Source organism: Oreochromis niloticus, linkage group LG17 (genome assembly GCF_001858045.2).
Source record: "Oreochromis niloticus isolate F11D_XX linkage group LG17, O_niloticus_UMD_NMBU, whole genome shotgun sequence".
Classification (NCBI taxonomy): Eukaryota; Metazoa; Chordata; class Actinopteri; order Cichliformes; family Cichlidae; genus Oreochromis; species Oreochromis niloticus.
In genome coordinates, this window is record NC_031981.2 from 32,412,804 (window position 1) to 32,433,622 (window position 20,819).

A 20,819-nucleotide genomic window follows, 5' to 3' on the forward strand; every position below is an offset into this window, starting at 1 on the left:
TAGTGTGAATGAGGAAGATCTGGAATCACACAATGCCAGTTTATTATTTTGCTTTATTTTTCCTTTGAAGTCAGGAGAGATGTTTTATTCATGTTGAAAACTTTCACAGGAATAAATTAAAACTGTCTTCATGCATTCTCTTTGGCTATCTGCACTCTCACTGTAAAAATGCTGTATGATGTTTGGCAAACAGAGAAAGCTGAGAGTCCCAGGGCTGCTTCAGATTTTTTTTTTTTTTTTTTTTTTGGGGGGGGGCAATTTGGCTACTGAATGAGAAAAAGAGGAAGGAAAAGAGGAAGGAAAGAAAAACAAGGAACACCTTTAAAGTATAAAACGGAGTGTGAGTTATCATCCACTTCAGTTATCAGTCGTTGGGCTTGAGTATCGTGCAAAAGTCTTAAGCCACCCATCATTTCACTGGAAAATAAATGCAGCAGTTTTATTGAAGTGTGTACAAACATAAAGGAAACTAGCCTAAGGAGCTTGGAAAGAAAAGCGTCTGGACTTCTTTAAGTTGCTTGAAGACGTTTCACCTCTCATCCAAGAAGCTTCTTCAGTTCTAAGGTTTAGATAAAAACCTTAGGACACTGATTAGGGGGTCCTTTCTCCCTCTTGGGGGGGACACTCCCATAGGGCTTAAATCTGGGACCACAATTTGACCTTAGAAGCTTCTCGGATGAGAGGTGAAACGTCTTAAAGCAACTTAAAGAAGTCCAGACGCTTTTCTTTCCAAGCTCCTTAGACTACGATGACCTGGATGACTGAGAACCTTCACAGACATAAAGGAAACTACAGTATATAAGTCAAAAGCACAGTTTGTACAATTCAAACAAGCTTGAAAGTCAATATTTTGTACGATCAACTTTATTCTTCAGCACAGAGTGAACTTTCTTTTTATTTTCCTTACACCGCTGACTGAAATGCAACCCCAAAACCACGACTAAGCCTCCACTTTGTTTTATATGATGGCTGTAGTGGCTGTACACACTCATTGTTGTACCTCTATCCTGATCCACTTCATAATACTGACATAGAGCTTTTAAGAATGGCTTCTTTACCATTTTTGCCGTGGCTTTGGGAAACAGTGGATGAATCAACTGAGGGCCAGATGCATCTTTCAGGCCCTGTGTTTGGCCTTTGTTGGATTTTATTCTTATTTCTTAAGCATAACTTTCAAATGCTGTTCATCAGTTGTAGATACTGTTAGGTACATATATATTTCGACACTGACATAGGTTTTGATTTTTTACCTGTTTACTGAAACATATTCCAATTATAGTTATATAATGGACATAGACATAATGTGTAGACTCTCAGCTTTCATTTGAGGGTATCCATATTCAGATTGGATGAAGGGTTTGGGAGTTTCAGGTCCTAAATATGTGCCACTCTCCTTTTAAACGCACAAAAGGTAATTGGACAGTTGAGTCAAAGGCTATTTCAGGTAGGTGTGGGCAATTCCTTCGTTATGTCATTATCACTTAAGCAGATAAAAGGCCTGAATTTGATTTGAGGTTTGATTTGGAAGATTTTGCTGTAAACAGACAACATGCGGTCAAAGGAGCTCTCCATGCAGGTGAAACAAGCCATCCAGAAAAAACCCATCTGAGAAAGTGCTACAATATTAGGAGTGAGTGACCTGGAAGATAACAGTGGTGGATGATCGCAGAATCATTTCCATGGTGAAGAGGAAACCCCTTCACAACAGCCAGCCAAGTGAACAACACTCTCCAGGAAGTAAGCGTATCGATATCCAAGTCTACCATAAAGAGAAGACTGCATGAAAGTAAATACAGAGGATTCACTGCAAGGTGTGAGCAACTCATAAGCCTCAAGAATAGAAAAGCTAGATTGGACTAGCCTGCTAAAACCCTGAAAGCTGCTGCAGTAAAGGCCAGGCAGAGTATTAAAAAGAAGAAAACGCAGCATCTAGTGATGTCCATGGGGTCAAGACTTCAGGCTGTTATTGCCAGCAAAGGCTTTTAAACCAAGTATTAGAAATGAACAATTTATTTTCAGTTATTTAATTAGTCCAATTGCTTTTAACCTGCATTTGAAATGAAGGGATTGTGTTAAGTTTAGTTCCTCACATTTTTATGCAATCTTTTTGTTCAACCCATTAAATTAAAGCTGAAAGTCTTCACTTCAGCTGCAGTTGTTTCATTAAAAGTTAATTGCTTCTGTACAAATATTTATGGACCTAAATTCTTCTTTTGTCCCTTCTGCAAATTTGGCACACCGTGTTGAGACATTAGTTTTCAGGTCATTGCTCTTTGGGAATCACTTTGTTGGTGCCAGAACACAATTCTATGCCTGTCAAACTGTGTTCTCTTTCGTGTTTTCCACAGAGTCACCTAAAATGGTAACAAATGTGTTTCCATGACAGCTTGCTACTACAAAGTGCCTAAAGATACAACTTAGCAAAGAATTTTAAGTTGTCTGTTACTGGTTCATCCTAGAGTTAGTTAGCTGGATAGGTCAAAGAAAAAAAGCATTCCTTGAAAAATGGTCAGGCCTAGACGGAAAATGAGCCAAAAAACACCCAGTGACCAAAGACAAATCCTCAGAAAGCTGAGAAATTATTGCTCAAGACTACTTTAAAAAAATCAAATATGACAGCTTAAAATCAAAATTTAAAGAAATGAATTGTAGCTCAAGACTTTTGCACAGTACTGTACATAGGCAATAAGAACTGATTATATAATGATATTAGAGCTGTGTATTTATGTTTACTACTATTCTATCCCCCCAGAAAAAATTTGCATATATTTATTGTTTGTTATCAGGACGTCAGAAAAGGCACTCACACTCTCAGACACAGCCAGTGTCTGTGTGACAGTTTTAAAGAAAGCGATCTGGAGCTGCACCTAAATTTAATAGGCTCTTTCTTCACTCATGCTCTGCCAGGTTTTCTGAAATTTGGTTACTCATGTTCGAACAGTATTACTGACAGACAACTAAACAGACCGACAAATAAAGCAGAAGCACTGAAGCCATACCTCTGCCTCACAGGAATAACAGAATTAAGCCTGTATATATTCACTAGCAGATGTTCAGGACTGTTGTTTGCTACAAGTAGATTTTGAAAGGTAATATTAATCCTCATTTATTTAGTTTTTTCAAAGGTTCATATGTTGATCTTATTGGCATTCTTTTTTTTAGATCATATATCACAGCATTAGGCCCACAAAGGTTGGAGGTTCACTTTAAACTGTCATTTGGTTAATGGTGAAAATGGGAGGGAAGAGAGTACTTGCAATAAAGTGGGGGTGGATTCTTCAATATTGCAAGTAAGGTGATAGTTCAGTATGGTGCTGTCTTGAAGATGGTTATTTTTTCAAAATGCATTCAGATTTTAATATATATTAAGCTGATATGAATCATTTTTCACATTAGTCAAGGTGTGAATGGGTATATGACTGCTCCTGTTTGTCATTTGTTTTAGAGCAAGATTGCATAAAATCTATCAGGTCAAATTTCATGAAACCTATTACTGTTTAATAATCAATAAAAAATAACTGCCAGAGGCAGATGGTTGCTGTTGCTCTCAACACATTTCAGCTCTTTTTGGCTTTTTACCCACAAAGGTTTTGATAACAACTTCAAGCGTAGCTGCTGTCAACTCAAATAAAGCGTTATTTTTTGATTTCACCTGGGTTCCCTGTCTGGACCATGGCACTGCCTCTTTGCTGGTCAAGTGTGATATGGAAAAGAAAGGATCACCTCCACCATGAATTTTAGCTGTGATGCCCCTGTCATTGTTACTGTTGTTACTACGTAACCAACCTTTTTAAATGGAACGGTTCGTTTCAGCCAGTTGCCATCGCAGGTGATGGCCAAAAACCGTCGTAACCAGCAAGTAACCAAGACTTTTACTGAAGAAGAGTTTTACTGAGTACCTCAGTTTTTTTTCAGCATGATTAAGTTGAATAGCTATCCTGCTATAATACCATTTGATTCTGTGAATAAATTTTGTTAAGAAGTATAGGGTACATTTAATTTGTAGCATTCCCATATCCTTTACTAGAACGTGACCACAGAGAGTTGATCAGGTTCTATATATTTAAACATTGTCTGTGTGCATTTCATCCATAAATTTACATCTTTATAGCCAATATGTGATGTTAAGCATTTTATTGAAAATTAACTGAGAGAGATTTTTTTCATCTCCTTTGAGATGCTCTGCTAAGCCTTAACTGTAGCCACCCTCAGCTTCTTCTAGTTCGTGGGTCTCTTTGCGTTCAACATTGTCTTCAGTAATTAAAAGCGTCCTGTATTAGACTAAAATCAGGTAACTGATTCGGACATTGAAGAATATCCCAATTTCTTTGCTTTGAGAAGCTCTTGGGTTGCTTTTGTAGGATACTTTGCACTGTGAAGCTCTGTCAGATTAGTCATACATGCCTGTGCCATGGCATTGCTTCCACCATGTTTGACAGATGATGTATTATCCTTCAGCTCATGAGCTGTTTCTCGCCCTTTCCACACTTTCCACTCATGGCGGCGTTGATTTGTCCACTTCTAAAGCTTTTGCTATCTCTCTGATACGTTTATTTTGTTTTTTTAGTGTAATGCTGGCCTCATTCACTGCCACTCACCTCTTTTTGAGCTGCATTTTAAGAGTTTTGGTGAAAAGCAAATAAAATTTAAACATTAGGATTCAACTCCAGATCTTTCATCTGCTTCATTTCTTATGAAATAATGAGGGAACATGCCTCATCTGACCATGACACTCCTTATCAATTGCCCAATTAGTTTTCAACCTTTGAAACTGAGGCTGTGTTAATCAATGCAACACATTTGTTGAAGTCCTGGAATTAAAGCTAAATGTCTACACAGACCTAAGTCTGTTTGTTATTGGCCATAATTTACAACCTTGTGCAGATTATTTATTTTTTGATCTTAGATGGAGTAAAACGTTATTCTTCATATCTTATACTTTGATAACTTGTTACTTATTTTTCTTTTGACCAAAACCAATCACACTCAAAGCGATTGAGCTCACGGTGTTAAAGGTTGTGAACTAGAACTGCTGCGAGTATGTGCTGTGGGCTTTGGTCTGTTGAGGTACTCTGAGAGGCTTTTGGTAATCCCTCCCCCGTTTCTCGGTTTATTTCCCTCAGCGAAAGAGTTTCTCACCTAAGCCAGAGGTGACAGAGAAGGGCTGAAAACTGCAAGGAGGGAGGAGAGAATATGAGCCCGAATAATATGAGATGGGGACTTTGAACCCTTAAACGGGCGGATCTCTACCTTTCTAAGTGATAGTGAAAGTTTATCCATAGCTGTTTGCCTTTTGTTTTTAATCTGTGTATTTCTCTGATACTTCCTCCTATGTTGAGCTCCCTCTGTGATTCAGCCCCCTCTGGAGTTTCACTTTGTTTGTGTATAGCGAAATGCTAAACAAAGAACCAAAAGGAGGGTGGGCTGGGGGGCGGGGAGGAAGCAGAACAACAGATTGAGCAGGGAAGATAAAAGAAGAAAGCACCCTGAGGAGATAATAAAAATATCTCACCTTACTCCCTCATCCTCTCCCTCTGCGATAACACCCTCTCCTTTCCTCCTTTTGTATTACTATCACTGACACTGTAGGAATTGTCCTTCACAAAAAGCACTTTATTTGACTGAAGACGAATCATGAAACACTTACATTTATAAAAGGAAGTAGCAACCATATCTCATCTGACAGTTCTTTACTAAGCAGCATAGTTAGATATAATGTAGACTCAAGAATTTTTATAATACAACGACTAAATCTTTCCTTTGATTTTCCCGTCGTCTCTTTGACCTTGTCTGTTTTCCAAAGAGCGGTGACATGTCATCTGACATGGCCTCTTGGAGAAAAAACCCCATCCTTCCATCGCTTCTCCCTACCTCGTCCTTATTATCATTGCTTGCTCATAACCACCCCTCGCGCTTTCAACAGCCCTCTCTCTCTCATCCCCTTCCCGTTCAGTTTTTCTCTCCCTCTCCGTCTGTGCGTCGGCTGGTTTACAGTGGTGACAGTAGATAGTTTTTAATGAGCAGTAAGATGTGGAGCAGAGATCACAGTGAGACAGGACGGCACGGCCTGTCATCCAATTCCCATTACTCATCCATTATTCACACACCGATTTTTATCTCTGGGATGAGGACTTTTATTTTGAAGTGACATTCAATTTTCATGTCCCCAATCAGCATAAAGCTGCATTTATTTTGACAAAAGACATCTGTGTCACAGAAAGGGAATTTTGTGTGCAAAGAACGAGTTCATTGAAGTTACAACCAGTTCGGCTTCTTTCACAGCAAAACGCAAAGAAAACCATAATGAGAGACACGTGAACTATTGAACCTCAAATTTATAGGTTACGCTTGATCGCCTACTGAATTTGTAAGTTTACTCACTTCCAAAGAAATAAACAGTCTCCAATTTTTTATGGTAGTTTAATTTTAATCGAGAGACTAAAATGAAAAACAAAACTATATGAGGAATAGAGCATGAGGGAGAACACAACAAAGAGCAAGGTAAGACTGAGACGATATGTACACACAGACGATAACGAGGGAACAGCCAGCAGGCAGAGAACAACTGAAACTAATTACAAATGACAAGACAGGGGAAGTAGATAAGAATACAAAACACAAGAGACAAGAGGTCATCAAAATAAAACAGGAAATGACATAACAGCGAGACTAAAAGGATCTCATTTCACAGTAAAAAAAAAAAAAAAGCAGATATATTGTTATAATGTTAATGTGCAGCACATACACATACACAAAAAGCATGAAGTAAACACTCTGTCATTAAAAGTTTTATTAAAGGTAAAATGACTCTCCTCTGCGTATTTTGTTGTTATTTGGAGAACTCACTGAAGTTGCATTTGCTTGTATTTTCTTATTCCACCTCGGTGACTTGTTGTGAACTGATGCTATGTTAAAAAAAAGAGCATGAATTATTTTCCTTTGCTCCGAACACTTTGGAAGCACAGCCTTTGGGCAGGTCATTTACAGAGGGTGGGACTCTATAAGAAGGTAGTTAGTAACATGCACTTCAACTGCATTAACACATAAGTTGTGGTATTTTGCATGCTGTATTGTGCATATTGCGTAGGAATGGAAGGAAAATCGGAGTGTTTCGGCTATCTGTCCGCTCTGTTATGGAAGTGCTAGGTTCCTAAACAGTATATCTTCAATAAAGCACTGCAAAAACTAATTTTTAAATGCTGAAGGGATTAGCAGAAAGCCTGATCGTGTGACTTGTGAAACCTGGTTGTTTCACAAGTCACAATAAGGAAGTATAAAACAAAAAAAACCCCAAAAGGTGCATTGTTGACGTTGTTATAGTTTATAGTTGGGGCACAATGTCTCAGCTCATTTTGACCTTTTTTTTTTTTTTACATTTCTTTGAAACTCTAATGAAAAGGCAAACCTGACATGTCCTTAGTGGCGCACTCTTTCCATCCAGCACTTTAACCCTGGCCGACTTTATTTAACTGAGAGATTATATTTGAGGTGTGGTGTGCAAAACCAAGTATCCAAGCAACAACAGTGGCACTGTCCCTTTTATCTTGTTTGCCACCTCTGCTACACAACCTTTCCTCACCCTTGAGCGGTTATTGAGGCGATCCAATTTTTGTTGTTCTTTCATTCTGCAAAAAAAAAAAAAAAAAAGAAAAAAAAGAAAAAAGTGCCCTTGAGCAAAACCCCTCGACCTCAATCTAATCCGGTGAAGCTGCTCGGTGGCCATCAGTATGAGAGCGAGGGTGCAGATGGCAGCTTTTCAGCTTTCAGTGTTTGTATGTTTAACTTGCACTCCCTCACACACACGGCTCTCTAAGTCATCCAATTCAAAAGAAGAATGTGCTCAGTATGAAATCGAGCCTGTTTTTTTTTTTTTTTTTGAGCCCCCGTTTACATTATTAATGCAATTAAAATGCAACAATTTAATATCCCATTTTATTGGTAAATCATTTATTTAATAGTTCAAAATTAAGGAATACTTTAGTGCACATTTTTTGTCCTGTTGGGGGAAAAAAACGGAATTTGCTTTAATTTGACCCCTTTTATATTTTCTTCTTTTTCAGGCGAGTTCGGTGAGGTATACAAAGGTCGCCTGAAACCTGTGGGGAAAAAAGAAATCCCTGTGGCCATCAAGACCCTGAAGGTGGGCTACTCTGAGAGGCAGAGGAGGGACTTCCTGTCAGAGGCCTCAATCATGGGCCAGTTTGACCAACCGAATATCATCAGACTGGAGGGCGTGGTCACCAAGAGCAGGCCTACGATGATAATCACAGAGTTCATGGAGAATGGAGCACTGGACTCATTTCTCAGGGTAACTGCTACACTTTAGATCACTTTCAGGACATGTTGTCTAAAGGTTTGATTAAGGTTCCTATGAGGGGAAATTCCCAAGGAATGAGGAGTGCCACTGTGCCATATCCATTAATATGAACTGCGTCAACCCCAACATAGCCAAACTTACTAAAGCTTAATAATTAAGGCTTACTACACTTTTCTCCAACATAAATAGGAGAAATATAACTGACAAGAGAAAAAAAGGCTTTCCACACTTACGGCAAGTTTCAGCAACTCTAAAAACAACCATCACTTGTCTGGACAGCACTGCTCAGCAGCTCAGGGTGCTAATGGTCTGGTTGGTCAGGTTCAGTTCCCAACCATTTATCATCTAGAACTCAACATGATGCTTAAGAAAAATGAAGATAACATCACCTTTAGCCTGACAGGAAGAAACACACGATTTACACTCTGAAATACAAAAGATAAAAATTACGATTGAGCATCACACATTGACATGGCACTGTACAGTATTATATCACATGCTTTTGCGATATTTAATACCTCTACCAGATCTGAATCTGTTTATTTATTAGGCATACCTAATAAAGCGGTAACTGAGTATAGGCACCTTCACCTTCGGTTCAAACTAAATAACCAAACAGAGCAACAGTTGGAGAGAGGAGGACTGAGTTTTTGAAGAAATAGACACAAAGACAGAAATAGCCTCCTGCGCTTCCCTTTCTCCTCTCTTCCTTCCTGTGCTCTTTCCGCCTCATCCTGCCAGCCTGACTGTCTGTCAGTCTGTCCGTCTCTTTGATCCTGCCCTCCTTTTGAGGCGCCTCTAAAAACAGAAAGAGAAACTCTTTGATGTTTGGTTCTCACAGCGTGACCCCTTTTGACTCAGAAATCACCCGATGACTCATGCACACACACATACACAGACACGCACATTCACAAACACAATGATCGATCTTACTGGTGTTGCTGTCCTAGCGTGACCATCTTGGAGGCACAAGACCCAAAAGATCAATGTCGTGTGTGTGTGAGTGTGTGTGTGCCTAGAAGAAGGTCTTTGCCTGCAGAGGATTAGGCTAGAGGAGCATCAAAGGTGAGGTTTGATGCGCAAAGTGAATTAAAAGACACACACACACACACACCTTCGACTGCAGAGATGTCAGTGATGTTTATAAGAAACAGAGACAGCCTGGCCCAGAGGTGAAGTAGCAAAAAGGCAAATATTTTGAGTTTTATCAAAAAATGTTTCATAAATCCAACAAAGCCTCCAGCAGCTCTAAACAGGAACTTTCTTAACTTTCCAAGCCATAGTCTTGGTCAACTTGCTTTCTTTCTTTCTTTTTTTTGTACTTCTTTTTCTTATTCAGTACTATGCAAAAGTCTAGAGCGACCCTTCATTTCCTCATATTTTTTTTATTCCAAGGAGACTGACTTTCTTAAAATGTTTCCAAGCGGTCTTGAGCAATGGCTTTCCAGACTTTCTGAAGGTCTTCCAAAGTTTTTTTCTTTGGACATTGGCTGCTTTTTCATTCATTTTCAATCCAGTCCTTGCACCTGCCCATTTTGACATGAATGTTTGTTGTAACTCTGAATTAACAATCATTAAGGGAAAAAAAAGAATCTACCTCAAGGAATAAAACACTGTTTTGTCCACACATAACATACAGCTGGGCAAATAACCAACTTTAAATTATGTCTTTAGGCAATTTATTATTAGCAGCTTGTCACAAAAACACATCATTTCTTCCAATTTCTTTATTTGAGTCTGCAAAGAATGGAGACCGTTCTCATTCCTGACAATTTGTCACGTCCCGAGGCATCCCATAGAAATGCAAAAGGTACTCTTCTGTGTCCCTTTGATATGCACCGGATTGTGGATGGAATTCAATAGAATGACACTCCTGGCGGTAACACACCCTCCAGCCATGTATTCCAGCCCAAACCCTAACCTTAATCCTAACTCTAACCATAACCTTATCTCTAACCTTAACTACAGTCTTAATCGTATTAGATAGTGTTTTCTAAAGCAATTAATGATGAGAAAGTAAAATAAATGTACACGTGTAGATTCATTCCAAACGGTTGTCATGTTTCCTGACATTTCCGAACGTGTAACATACAGAGTGGTTGGGTGGCCGAAAGCGTAACATACCAACGATTTGTCACACACACAATATGTTACATTTTGGGAGGAGAACGTGCTGGAAGAATGCCAAGAAATGATAAGGGAAAATCCTGAAAGACCTGACACAGGACCTGAGAGATGCATCTGCTGATCCATCTGCTGTTTAATGAAGCCTCATCAGAAATGGTCTCAGTGGAAGGGTGGCTGTCAAGAAGCCATTGTTAAGGATGGGAAACGGGGAGAAAAGGTTCTGCTAAATTACACCAGAATTGGACTGAAAATCAGTGACAACAGGTCTTACGGATGATGATGAATCCAAATTTGAAAGTTTTAGTTCAAATCTTTTGGGGTCATTATCTTACAGTATGAAATGCTTTGTGGCAACTGTTGTCATTTGGTGCTATGTAAGTAAACCTGAACTGAAACTGAATTGAGATCCTCATCAGTATGTACCAAGGAGGTCAGGAATGAGGTACAGCAGTGAGTGTCTACAGCCATCTGTGAAATGCTGACTTTGACACGATTTGGGGCTGCATTCAAGTCAGTGAAATGCAGCCACCATCCCATACCATTTATACACTGTCTGATTGGCAACAGCTTCATTTTTGACTATGACAATGACCTCAAACACGTTGCCAATGCAGTAAAAGCATAGCTGGATAGAAAAACACACAATAAACACTATCAGTGATGGATTGGCCTCCCCAGAGCCCGGACCTCAACATTATTGAAGTAGTGTGGGATCATCTTTACAGAGATCAGAACAAAATGCAGCCAACATCCAAAGAAGAGCTTTGAATGTCCTAAACGAAGCCTGGAGAAGTATTCCTGAAGACGACTTGAAGAAATTACGAGAAGGTTTTTATAGAGTTTGAGTATTTGGCTATTAGACTTCAGCTGAAGCTACAAAGTAGAGCAGGGCCCAATGTTGCTAATAGGACAGGACCTTCTGGAATTTACATACAGGTGGTGGCAGAGAGGAAGCAGATGGAGATTTTGAGTTGCTGAGGAGACTTGTCACATGAATGAGAGTCTGAAAGGCACTATGGCAGAGAAGCATTGAGGCAAAGGCTGATTGGCTAGCAGAAGACGTGCAAGAAAATGATTAGGTCAGAGCGATGATGACAGAATTAAGTTTGAAAGCGTGGAAAAGAGGAAGTGATGTAAAGAATAGACTAGCAGCCTGAAAACCCAGGAATGCAGACAGATGAATGAAAAGCTTTTCCTTATTGAACTTCAGCATAAACTGCATTTCAGGCTGTGATAAACAATAAAGGTGGTTATGCACCTTGTTCACTTGCAATCTTGTTAAAATAGTTCAGACTCTGTTATTGAGATTCCATTTGCTTAAACTTATTTTAAACTAGCTGACATCCAGCTACATCTGACGGCAAAAAGGCTTTGTAGAATTTCCAGTTGTCTACTTTGTATTGGTCCAAAATGCCTGCTGTAACACTTTTATCACAGCGTTTCAATTAACTCTCTCCAGAGTGGTTTTCACACACGCACTGCTGCCCTGAACTTTTCTGTTCGTCACCCAACTGTGAGCTCCGTGTGGGGAAAAAAACAAATATCCCACATGGTCACAGTAAACCTCTTGAACCCTGCAGATCCTTTGTACAAAGTCTATGCGATGTTACAGAGAAGAGTGCAGGTAATAATCTGGAGTAGTCATCTTGCTTCCTGCCTCTTGTGCTGCCTGGAAAGGGTGTGCAACTATCTAAACCAAACGGGGCATCTGAAGCTTAAAAAAGTGTTTGAAGGGAACTCTCTATGGCTGTGTGCCGCATGTGAGGAAGGTCAACTGCAGATCACTGCCCAGAGTTCATGTGTGAAAAATAGCTTAAAAGTAAAAGCATTTGTTATACTAGTGTTGACACAGTTTGCAATTTCTTGGTCCCTTTTTTTTAATTACCGTTATTTATTGAAGGATAGTTGTCCTTTGAGTACATCACATTTACACACCTGGAAGCTGCAAATTCTAACCACAGTCTGACTTGCTGGGCTCTAGGGGGTTAAAGGCCTTTCCTTAGGGCACCACAGTGGTTTTGAGGAGGGAAGGTCAAAGGGATTCATTTTCACTCTTCCACCTAGATTTTAGCCTTCCGGTCATAAACCTGTTTCTGTAACCTTCTGGCCAACACACAGCGGGAAGTGTGCTTGAAGATTTTAGTGTGTCGGTGTATGCAAAGTTGTCAGAAGCAAGAAGCAAAAGTTGGGTTTCAGATGCTGTATTTTAAGCCTGTGCCAGCCGTGCGCCAACACGAACACAGTATGAGCAAAGGAGTGAAAGCAGAAAATGGAATCTTGCAAAAGATTAAGTTCAAGTTTTTTCTTACTTGCATCATCTTGATCAAATTCTTTTTATGCGACTGTAACACAACGTACCACATGTACACACCATCATCTGTGCTGCAAATAGGGAGGGGGATGGGGGGGTAAAAAATGTTTTTCTCTTATGACATTTTCTGTGAAGTGGTAATAAATCTTCTTACCTGCAAGATTCTTTCTAAAGCACTAAAGTGAAAAAGTCTGATAATGGAAAATAAGAATAATCCTGTCACGGTTCATGGTTTCACAGCAAAATGATGGGCAGTTCCCAGTGATCCAGCTGGTTGGTATGCTGAGGGGCATCGCATCTGGAATGAGGTACTGACACTTACACCCAGACACACACGCACACATATCCCACTACAGAAATCCATTTTACTATAAAGATGAAGAAGAAACTTTTTCTGATCTTTCAGACATGGGTATGAGGATTTAGATTTCTTTTTGGCGATATCAGTTCTTTCAGATGTTGAGATTTCATGTGGTGATATCCAATGCTGTCTGGTCATGTGCATCAGCAGCTTGAGATGCGCTGTCTCCACATCCTGATGACTCCTTGCACGGACACATACATTGATATGAGCACGCACATAGACACATGCAACCTCCGCTGTACGCTGCATTTGAATCCACTGGTAAAGTTAAGATAACTGCAACTTTTCAGCTTGGCAGACTGACAAATGCTCACACATACACACAAACTCACGCACACCAGAGCCTATCTGTGTTAAATGCAGGCTGTGATAGCACAAAAACATGTTACTGTATACACATACATTAAATCCTATTCCTGTTTTATCGAAGGTAGCTGGCAGTGATAACATGCACTCACAGGCAAACACATACACACATAACTCTAAATCCCATTACCTTTTTATAGTAGCCTAGGTAGCTGGCTACAGATAACACAAATTCATACAATAAATCCTGTTGATGTTACAGGTACCTGGCGGAGATGAGTTATGTTCACCGGGACCTGGCAGCTCGAAATATCTTGGTTAACAGTAACCTCGTGTGTAAGGTGTCTGACTTCGGCTTATCACGTTATCTGGAGGAGGACACCTCCGACCCCACCTACACCAGCTCGCTGGTATGTAAGCTAAAAACACACTAACGCTTCCTTCTGCATTCCTTCATTCTGCAGACCAAAGGTGGGCAAAATGTTTTTTGCAGTGGTAGCTTTTCATTACCAGGATTCTGGCCTGTTACTCACATTTGTTAAAAAATAAAAAGATGCACCGCTTAAGAACTTTGGTCTGCCACAGTTTAACACATAGAAAATGAAAAGTCTCTGGATTGGTGAAAATGCAAATTTTAACCGTTTTATTAGTAGGTCAGTCATTTTAAAATAAGGTTTTCAGTTCAGTTCTGTCATTAAGAACTACCAAACATTTCTTCCCTATAAATAGATTTCAGTATATTTATACACTCAATATACACATTATTAGGTACACCTACCTAGTACCTCTTTTCCCTTCACAACTGCATTCATTCTTTGTGGCACAGATCATGTTGTTAACGCCAAATTCTGACCCTACTATCCGAATGTTGCAGCAGAAATTAGCATTCATCAGACCAGGTGCCATTTTTCTAATCTTGTGTGTTGTCCAATTTTGGTAAGCCTTTGTGAATTGTAACCTACCATGGTCAGACTCACCTAAATCACCTTTAAGTGCAGGTTTTCTTGACCATGTCTTCTAATGCCTAAATGCATTGCACTGCTGCTGTGTAACTGGCTGATTAGGCATTAGGTTGTATGGATGAGCCGTTGAACAGGTGTACCTAACAAACTGGCCAGTGACTGTATATAGAATATGTAGGAAAGGGATAAAATTTTTGCCATCAAAACCACAGCGGTTTCAATTTTTAGTCCACTTGTAGTCCAAGTACTGTCGACCAATTATATTTGAGCCGTCAGAACTTTCTTTGTCATTACTCATCTACCTTGTAGCAGCTTTTATATAATATGATTGAAATGTATTTTCAATATATATACATACTTTTATATGTTCAACAATTCGACTGTGATATGTGTTGTTTCCTACACACTTATCTGTGTGGTGCAGCCAGTCTGGAATCTTAATTAAGACTAAACTGATAAAGGCCGGATTGAAGTTTGTCCTGCGGGTGGTGAGTTGGACATTTTAGAAAGACTCAGCTTGTCAGATCGCCGGTGCATCGTCACACAGATTTTTCATCAATCTAAGCCGGACTTCACGGCCGTACCTCAGCTCATCTGTGCTTTGAGCTGAATGTTAATACTTTAAATTAAAATGTACTCGACTGATTACATTTAACATGTTGGCACGCACTGCTTGAAGGTAACAATTTGTGTTATTTGTTTCTGCCACTTCTCACTCGTCCCTGTGGTTGTGACTGTACTCACAAGCTGCCAAGTAGCTTGCTTGTTAATAAAAACTATGTTGAGCCACTCATGATGTTCCTTTTACAGTTTAGATGCCTTTGCACACAAAAACGTTCACTGAGTCTTTTTTTTTTTAATATCCCGTGCCAGTCCTGCATTGGCCATTATCCTATAGACATAGACCTGTTCGTTCACATTGTTCACACAGCATGTTAACCCTGAGGCTGATAAAAATTCAATTATAAGCTTAAGAGATCATGAATTTAAGCGATATTTTGAACTCGCAATGAAATATCCGAGTACTGTACTCCATGGGAAGAATAAAGATTCAGGCTATCCTATTGGGAAACAAATATAGTTCATAATTTAACCCTATGAGGTCTAAAAACGGATTTATGCTTCTGTGTTAAATCTACAACGCAGGTATGTTGTAACTGCAAAACCCTCCACAGACGTGTGATGTACTTACATGTAAATGTAAGTACATGTCGTGTTGACACAACCCGCAACTATTGTGATTGGCCTGTTCAGTACAGCTGATTCATCGTGTGCATCCAGCTACGTTTTCTCTGCAGTTTTTGAGTTTATTAGTGAGAAAACTAATAATCAGAGCCTCAACCTCACAACCTGACTCATAAGTCAAGAGTGGGCCATGGGACAAGGACATCAACACTAGCACTTTGGTTGTAGGAGACTACGTTGGTTGCATCGTTGACTGGACCAAGATTCACCACAGAAGTCTAAATTAGTTTTAAATCCTTATCTGCTGCATTTGAATAAAGCACCAAATCCACACTTAAACCTACTTTTTAACTACTGATTTTATCTACTGTTTTGATATTCGATTTTATATACTGTTTTGTTTGTTTGTTTGTTTGCTTGTTTTAATCAAATTTAAATCATGCTTTTTATTTGTTTTTGCCTTGCCTTGTCAGTGATGTCACTGACTTTAGCTTACTTAAATATGTAAGTTTTGTTCACATTATTCAAACTATTCACATAATTTTTCCAAATAAAAATTCTGTTTTAGCCTTTCAAAGGGTAGGGTACAGACTGGCAGTATTTTTGAATCTCCTCTATCTGTCGTGAAACACTGTCTTACCTCCTTACTAAGATAACACAGAGATGAAGATTTGACAAGAAACAACAGAACATTAGGAAAGCTAGATTAAACTGAAACATGCAAAGAAATAAATCCAAACCAATATTCAAAATGCAAACAAAACCCAGAGCACAAAACTAACCAGAATTAAATACTAAAGTAAACACAGAGATCTAGGACCATGGTAGGGTTAAAGAAAAGTTCTTGCATGATAGATTAAATACACACTGCCTTAAACTCATGTCGCTTGCCTGACTTAAAAAGGAGTCTATTAAAAAGAAATGTTTGTCTTAAGCATTTCCTTTAATATATTAAATTTGATACACCAGCCAAACCAGCATATGGTAATGCATCCTTTTATCCTGGATTTCACTCAGCAGTCAGAAGGAAGAAGTTTTTGTTTACGCACTACTTTGTCTTCATTAGAAAAGACAACAGCAGGCAGATGTGGATTTGTCTACGTGAAGCAGGTGGATGCTATCAAGCATCTGCTTTGTCTACACTTCCACACTCGAGAACAAAAAAAAGTAGGAAAATTCAGATGCATGTTGCCTGCCCTTAAATTTCCCCTCAAATTTGCCATGTTTCTTTTTTTTTTTACACACATGTGCATAATGCACAGTTTTTACCACCGTGTCTGATAAGAGACTTCAGCTAAGAACTATGTAACGAATACGTAAGCAGAACTATCAGGTATAAAGCTACAAATCCTTTTTTCCTTCCCTTCTGCCCTTAGTTATTTATTTCCTTCTTATGTTTTCCCCCTGTTCTTTTCTTTCTCTCAGGGAGGTAAAATCCCCGTGAGGTGGACGGCACCAGAGGCGATCGCCTACAGGAAATTCACGTCAGCTTCAGATGTCTGGAGTTACGGGATCGTCACCTGGGAGGTGATGTCATATGGAGAGAGACCTTACTGGGACATGAGCAACCAAGATGTAAGTCACCACCTGCTTTCCTGAGAGAGGGCAAAAGAGAGAGAAAGAGACTCTTAGTTTGAGTTCTCACTGATGTCTGTGACTGTAAAATATCGTGTATGTCTGTTCCAGCACGTGTGTGCGTGCGTGTGTGTGGCGTTCGGGGGATGTGCTTGTTTGTTTCCTCCGTCACAGCAGGGTGTCTGCATGTCTAGGAAACACACATGGAAAATGAGGACATCAATTTAAGTGTCACAGAAATGTTTGTTCCATGAAAATCAGACCAAAAGGCAAAGGATTTTTTTTTCTTTGCTGGGATTTTCTTCTGGGAATGTTTCATGGTAGTGACAGCTTTATTCCAATTACCTTCACAGTGTGAGCAATTTGCCGCGGCATTTCTTTACCTTGTGTTTTTTCGCGCTCTCCTTGTGTCTCGTCATATCACACTGATGTTTATTAAGTGTTCTGAGATTACATTCATCCTGCCGTAGTCAGTGCACATTTACTGCATTTGTGTTAAAAATGGTAACACTTTATCATAACCATGGTGAGTAAATATTAAATGTATAATTAAACTTTAGTTAATAGCTGAGATAACTTATATATTCCACCTTAAGATAATATTGGAGCTTGTGAGTAGTTGTGCATAAAGCAAACTGCAATGACAACCATGAGTGATGCAGGACACAAACCACCTTTTCCTACCACCCCACCCGTCATCTTATTTAAATATGTTTTAAAATCTGTTTTACCGTCATCACAGCTGTCAAAATAATGACTCTGGAATTAGTATTTGTTAACCATTTATAACTTTACAATAACCATTCAGATAACAGACAAGTTAGCCAATTAGGAAATATCATTTCAGGTCATTTTATCGTTGTTGTTTTTTTTTTAACTGTAAATGAGTCCTGTTATATATTTAATGGTTATTATAAAGTGGTGCCAGAAACACTTTCTTTAGGGTGAGAATTCAATTTTACTGTTAAACCCTAAAGGGGATGCAGTGCAGTCCATGAAAATGAAGGTTCCACAAGACTGGACTGCTGACATTTTTATTTTTAAGTTTCTGTTCTGAGAAGAAACATGATGCGCAGATTATAGTTACAGCACTAAAACCCACTTCAAATCACTGAAGCTTTAAATCCAAATTCTAGCTTTCTCAAATGATATATCTAATGACTTTGACACAAAGGAGGCTGGGGATTTTACAAGCTTCCAATTTCGCTCCAGTCAAAACTTTAAAATACATTTTATTGCCGCAGAAAATCCGCCAAGCAGCTTCTAGTGTGTTTATTACCCCAGGTAAATATCTTCAATCAGCACCTTCTTAACTCTATTTCAGGAAACCACAGCCCCGCTCCAGCAGCATTTACCTGGCTTTAGACCTTGTTAACTCAGACTATATATAAAGTTTTCTTTGTAAGATGAACTGCCGAGAAGTTAATCGGTGGCAAGATCCCCATCCTAACTATAAGATTGAGACATAAGTCTTTATTTAAATCATAAAACTAATTCATTTCTTTATTTTTCTCTGCGGAGCACCATTTTCCCCATGTAGCTTCTATTTCACCTTAAACACCTCTTTCCCCTTATTTCACACATTCACATTTTTCTCCCCTTCTCCCCTCCTCTCTTGCAGCTACCCCAGTCTTCTCCCCCATGCTTGCTCGCAAGCAACAGAAGCAGCCTATGCAGCAGTAATGACACAGTCAGTATAATGACAGAGACAGATTTATAATGGCAGAGACTGCGTATAATGATGGTGAAAGTGTGTGTTACCACTAACGAAGGTCTGCCGGGGCATTAACTATGCATGAATCTCACACCCTAAACTCACACATATGACACACACCCTGCTAATCCACACACACACATGCAATCATACATGTGTAAAGGCATGCACGCACACACACACACAGTTACACACACATGCAATTTCAAAGAACACGGAGTGGGGAAATTGTCAGCGGAGCCACTGCAGGTGCTGTGTTCAACATGAATTAATCATGAAAGAGACCTGTGATGTTTCACTACATTCGCTGCTATTTTGATTGACAGTGGTGCTTAAAGTGAATTTATGCGGCACAAAGCCCGAGAAGTGTGCCGGGGTCAAGTAGAGTTCACTCAGCGAACAGACAAATCCCCCGTGCTGCATTTACAGTAGGCGAAGCACCGCGAGGTAGACTTCCAACTACACTGAGACAGACTTGTTACTTTACATTTACAGGGAACTCTGACAAAAAGAAAAAAAACACACACACACTAAAGTATTATTTCATTCTCGCACTACTGTAGAGGTAGAAGTTTAGAAGTTTGGACACAGACGTGCAAATCACAGCCAGACAAAAGGTGGAGCGAAAACAAAGTTTAGTAGGTCAATGATCAAAGCAAGGAGAGGCAGAGGAGTCCGAGGGGGCGAAAGCTGGCAGGAGTAAGTCCAGATACAGGCAGAGGTCATACATAAATGTAGGTAGCCAGGATAACATGACAAAAAGCTGGACCACTCTGGCAGGAATGCAAAACAGAAAATCTGGCAGCACTGTGGTTACAGGGCAGAAAAACAGGAGCAGGTGTGCCGGTGGATGTGGAGGTCAATTGATGGGGAAGGGTGGGTACACACCAGGGATTTTGAACCGATAAACAGTGAGTTGAAATAACTGTTGAGGCAGTAATTTGTAGACAAAGGGTCTTAGTTTTTGAGTTTGGACAGCCATTTTTTTCTGAATAATCTGTTACCAGTACACTGGATGGGGATGTGGTGGTCGAGATGGTAGAGGTATAGAGGTATAGAGGTATAGACATAGTTTAGTAGTAAAGGTAGTTTGTTTCATAAAAAATCTGCTGTCTTGGATTGACTGCTGCAACAAATCCTGACCCTGACGCTGACAGAAGTTACCTCGACTAAATGGAACAACAACTTCTAAACAGCTCATCTCCAGGCTGTTCAACCCATATCGAAGTGCGTGGTTCTTATGTCAGAAGAACCACGCGCTCCCTGTAGCACTGAGTGATGGCAGAAGGAGCACAGCTGTCAGAAATCCCAGCACTGCCTTTCTCGGGTGATTTTTGCAATCTCTGACAACCAGCCATAGGTAGTACCCATCATTGACGGTTCCTCACTGGTATAAAGTCTGCCACCAGGTAGCTCTTAAGTGTGTATTGTCCTTCCCACGATAGAAGAATATTCCTCTATAGCCAAGGGAACATGCATCGTCTTTGAGACCTGCCTGGCATTGAGTTTGAAGATTGAGGCCAGACCAAGAATGTGGAATCACATGAAAGGTGACCAGCAAGGGCAAATTTTAGACCAAGCTCAAGGAAAACCGAACTCCTCCTTTCTGACACAATTGCACAGACAACTCCAAAATGTAGGGACGTTTCTTTGGTCACTGTGACCAAAGAAAAAGATGCTCTAAGCATGAGATAGCTCCTCGCAGTCAGGACAAGGCAGACACAAAAATCTTTCAGCACGTCAGGGTCAGATATTCTTCTAAGAGCCATCAGCATTCTACCAGCCCTTAAGGAAATTGGTGTGCAGCAGTTGTTGATTGCCTTTGGCTATGGACAGAATCTGAAGTAGATCCTTGTGCATGACCTTTGCCTATCTCTGAGACTAGAGAACAGTAAAGGGATTCTCTTCTTTCATGCTTTCACAGGCTGTGTTTTGTTCTTTCAGCCTTGCCCATCAAA

The 20,819-nt window shown here is 39.8% G+C and overlaps 1 protein-coding gene across 1 annotated transcript in view; it reads left to right on the forward strand.

Moving 5' to 3' along the window:
• LOC100695501 (ephrin type-B receptor 1) overlaps window positions 1-20,819 on the forward strand; it is a 121,767-nt gene that overhangs the window by 85,852 nt on the left and 15,096 nt on the right. The window contains exons 14-17 of the mRNA XM_005457133.4: window positions 8,061-8,308; window positions 12,996-13,063; window positions 13,688-13,835; window positions 16,998-17,147. Of these exons, the coding sequence (XP_005457190.1) occupies window positions 8,061-8,308; window positions 12,996-13,063; window positions 13,688-13,835; window positions 16,998-17,147 (614 nt within the window). The remainder of the gene's footprint in view (window positions 1-8,060; window positions 8,309-12,995; window positions 13,064-13,687; window positions 13,836-16,997; window positions 17,148-20,819) is intronic.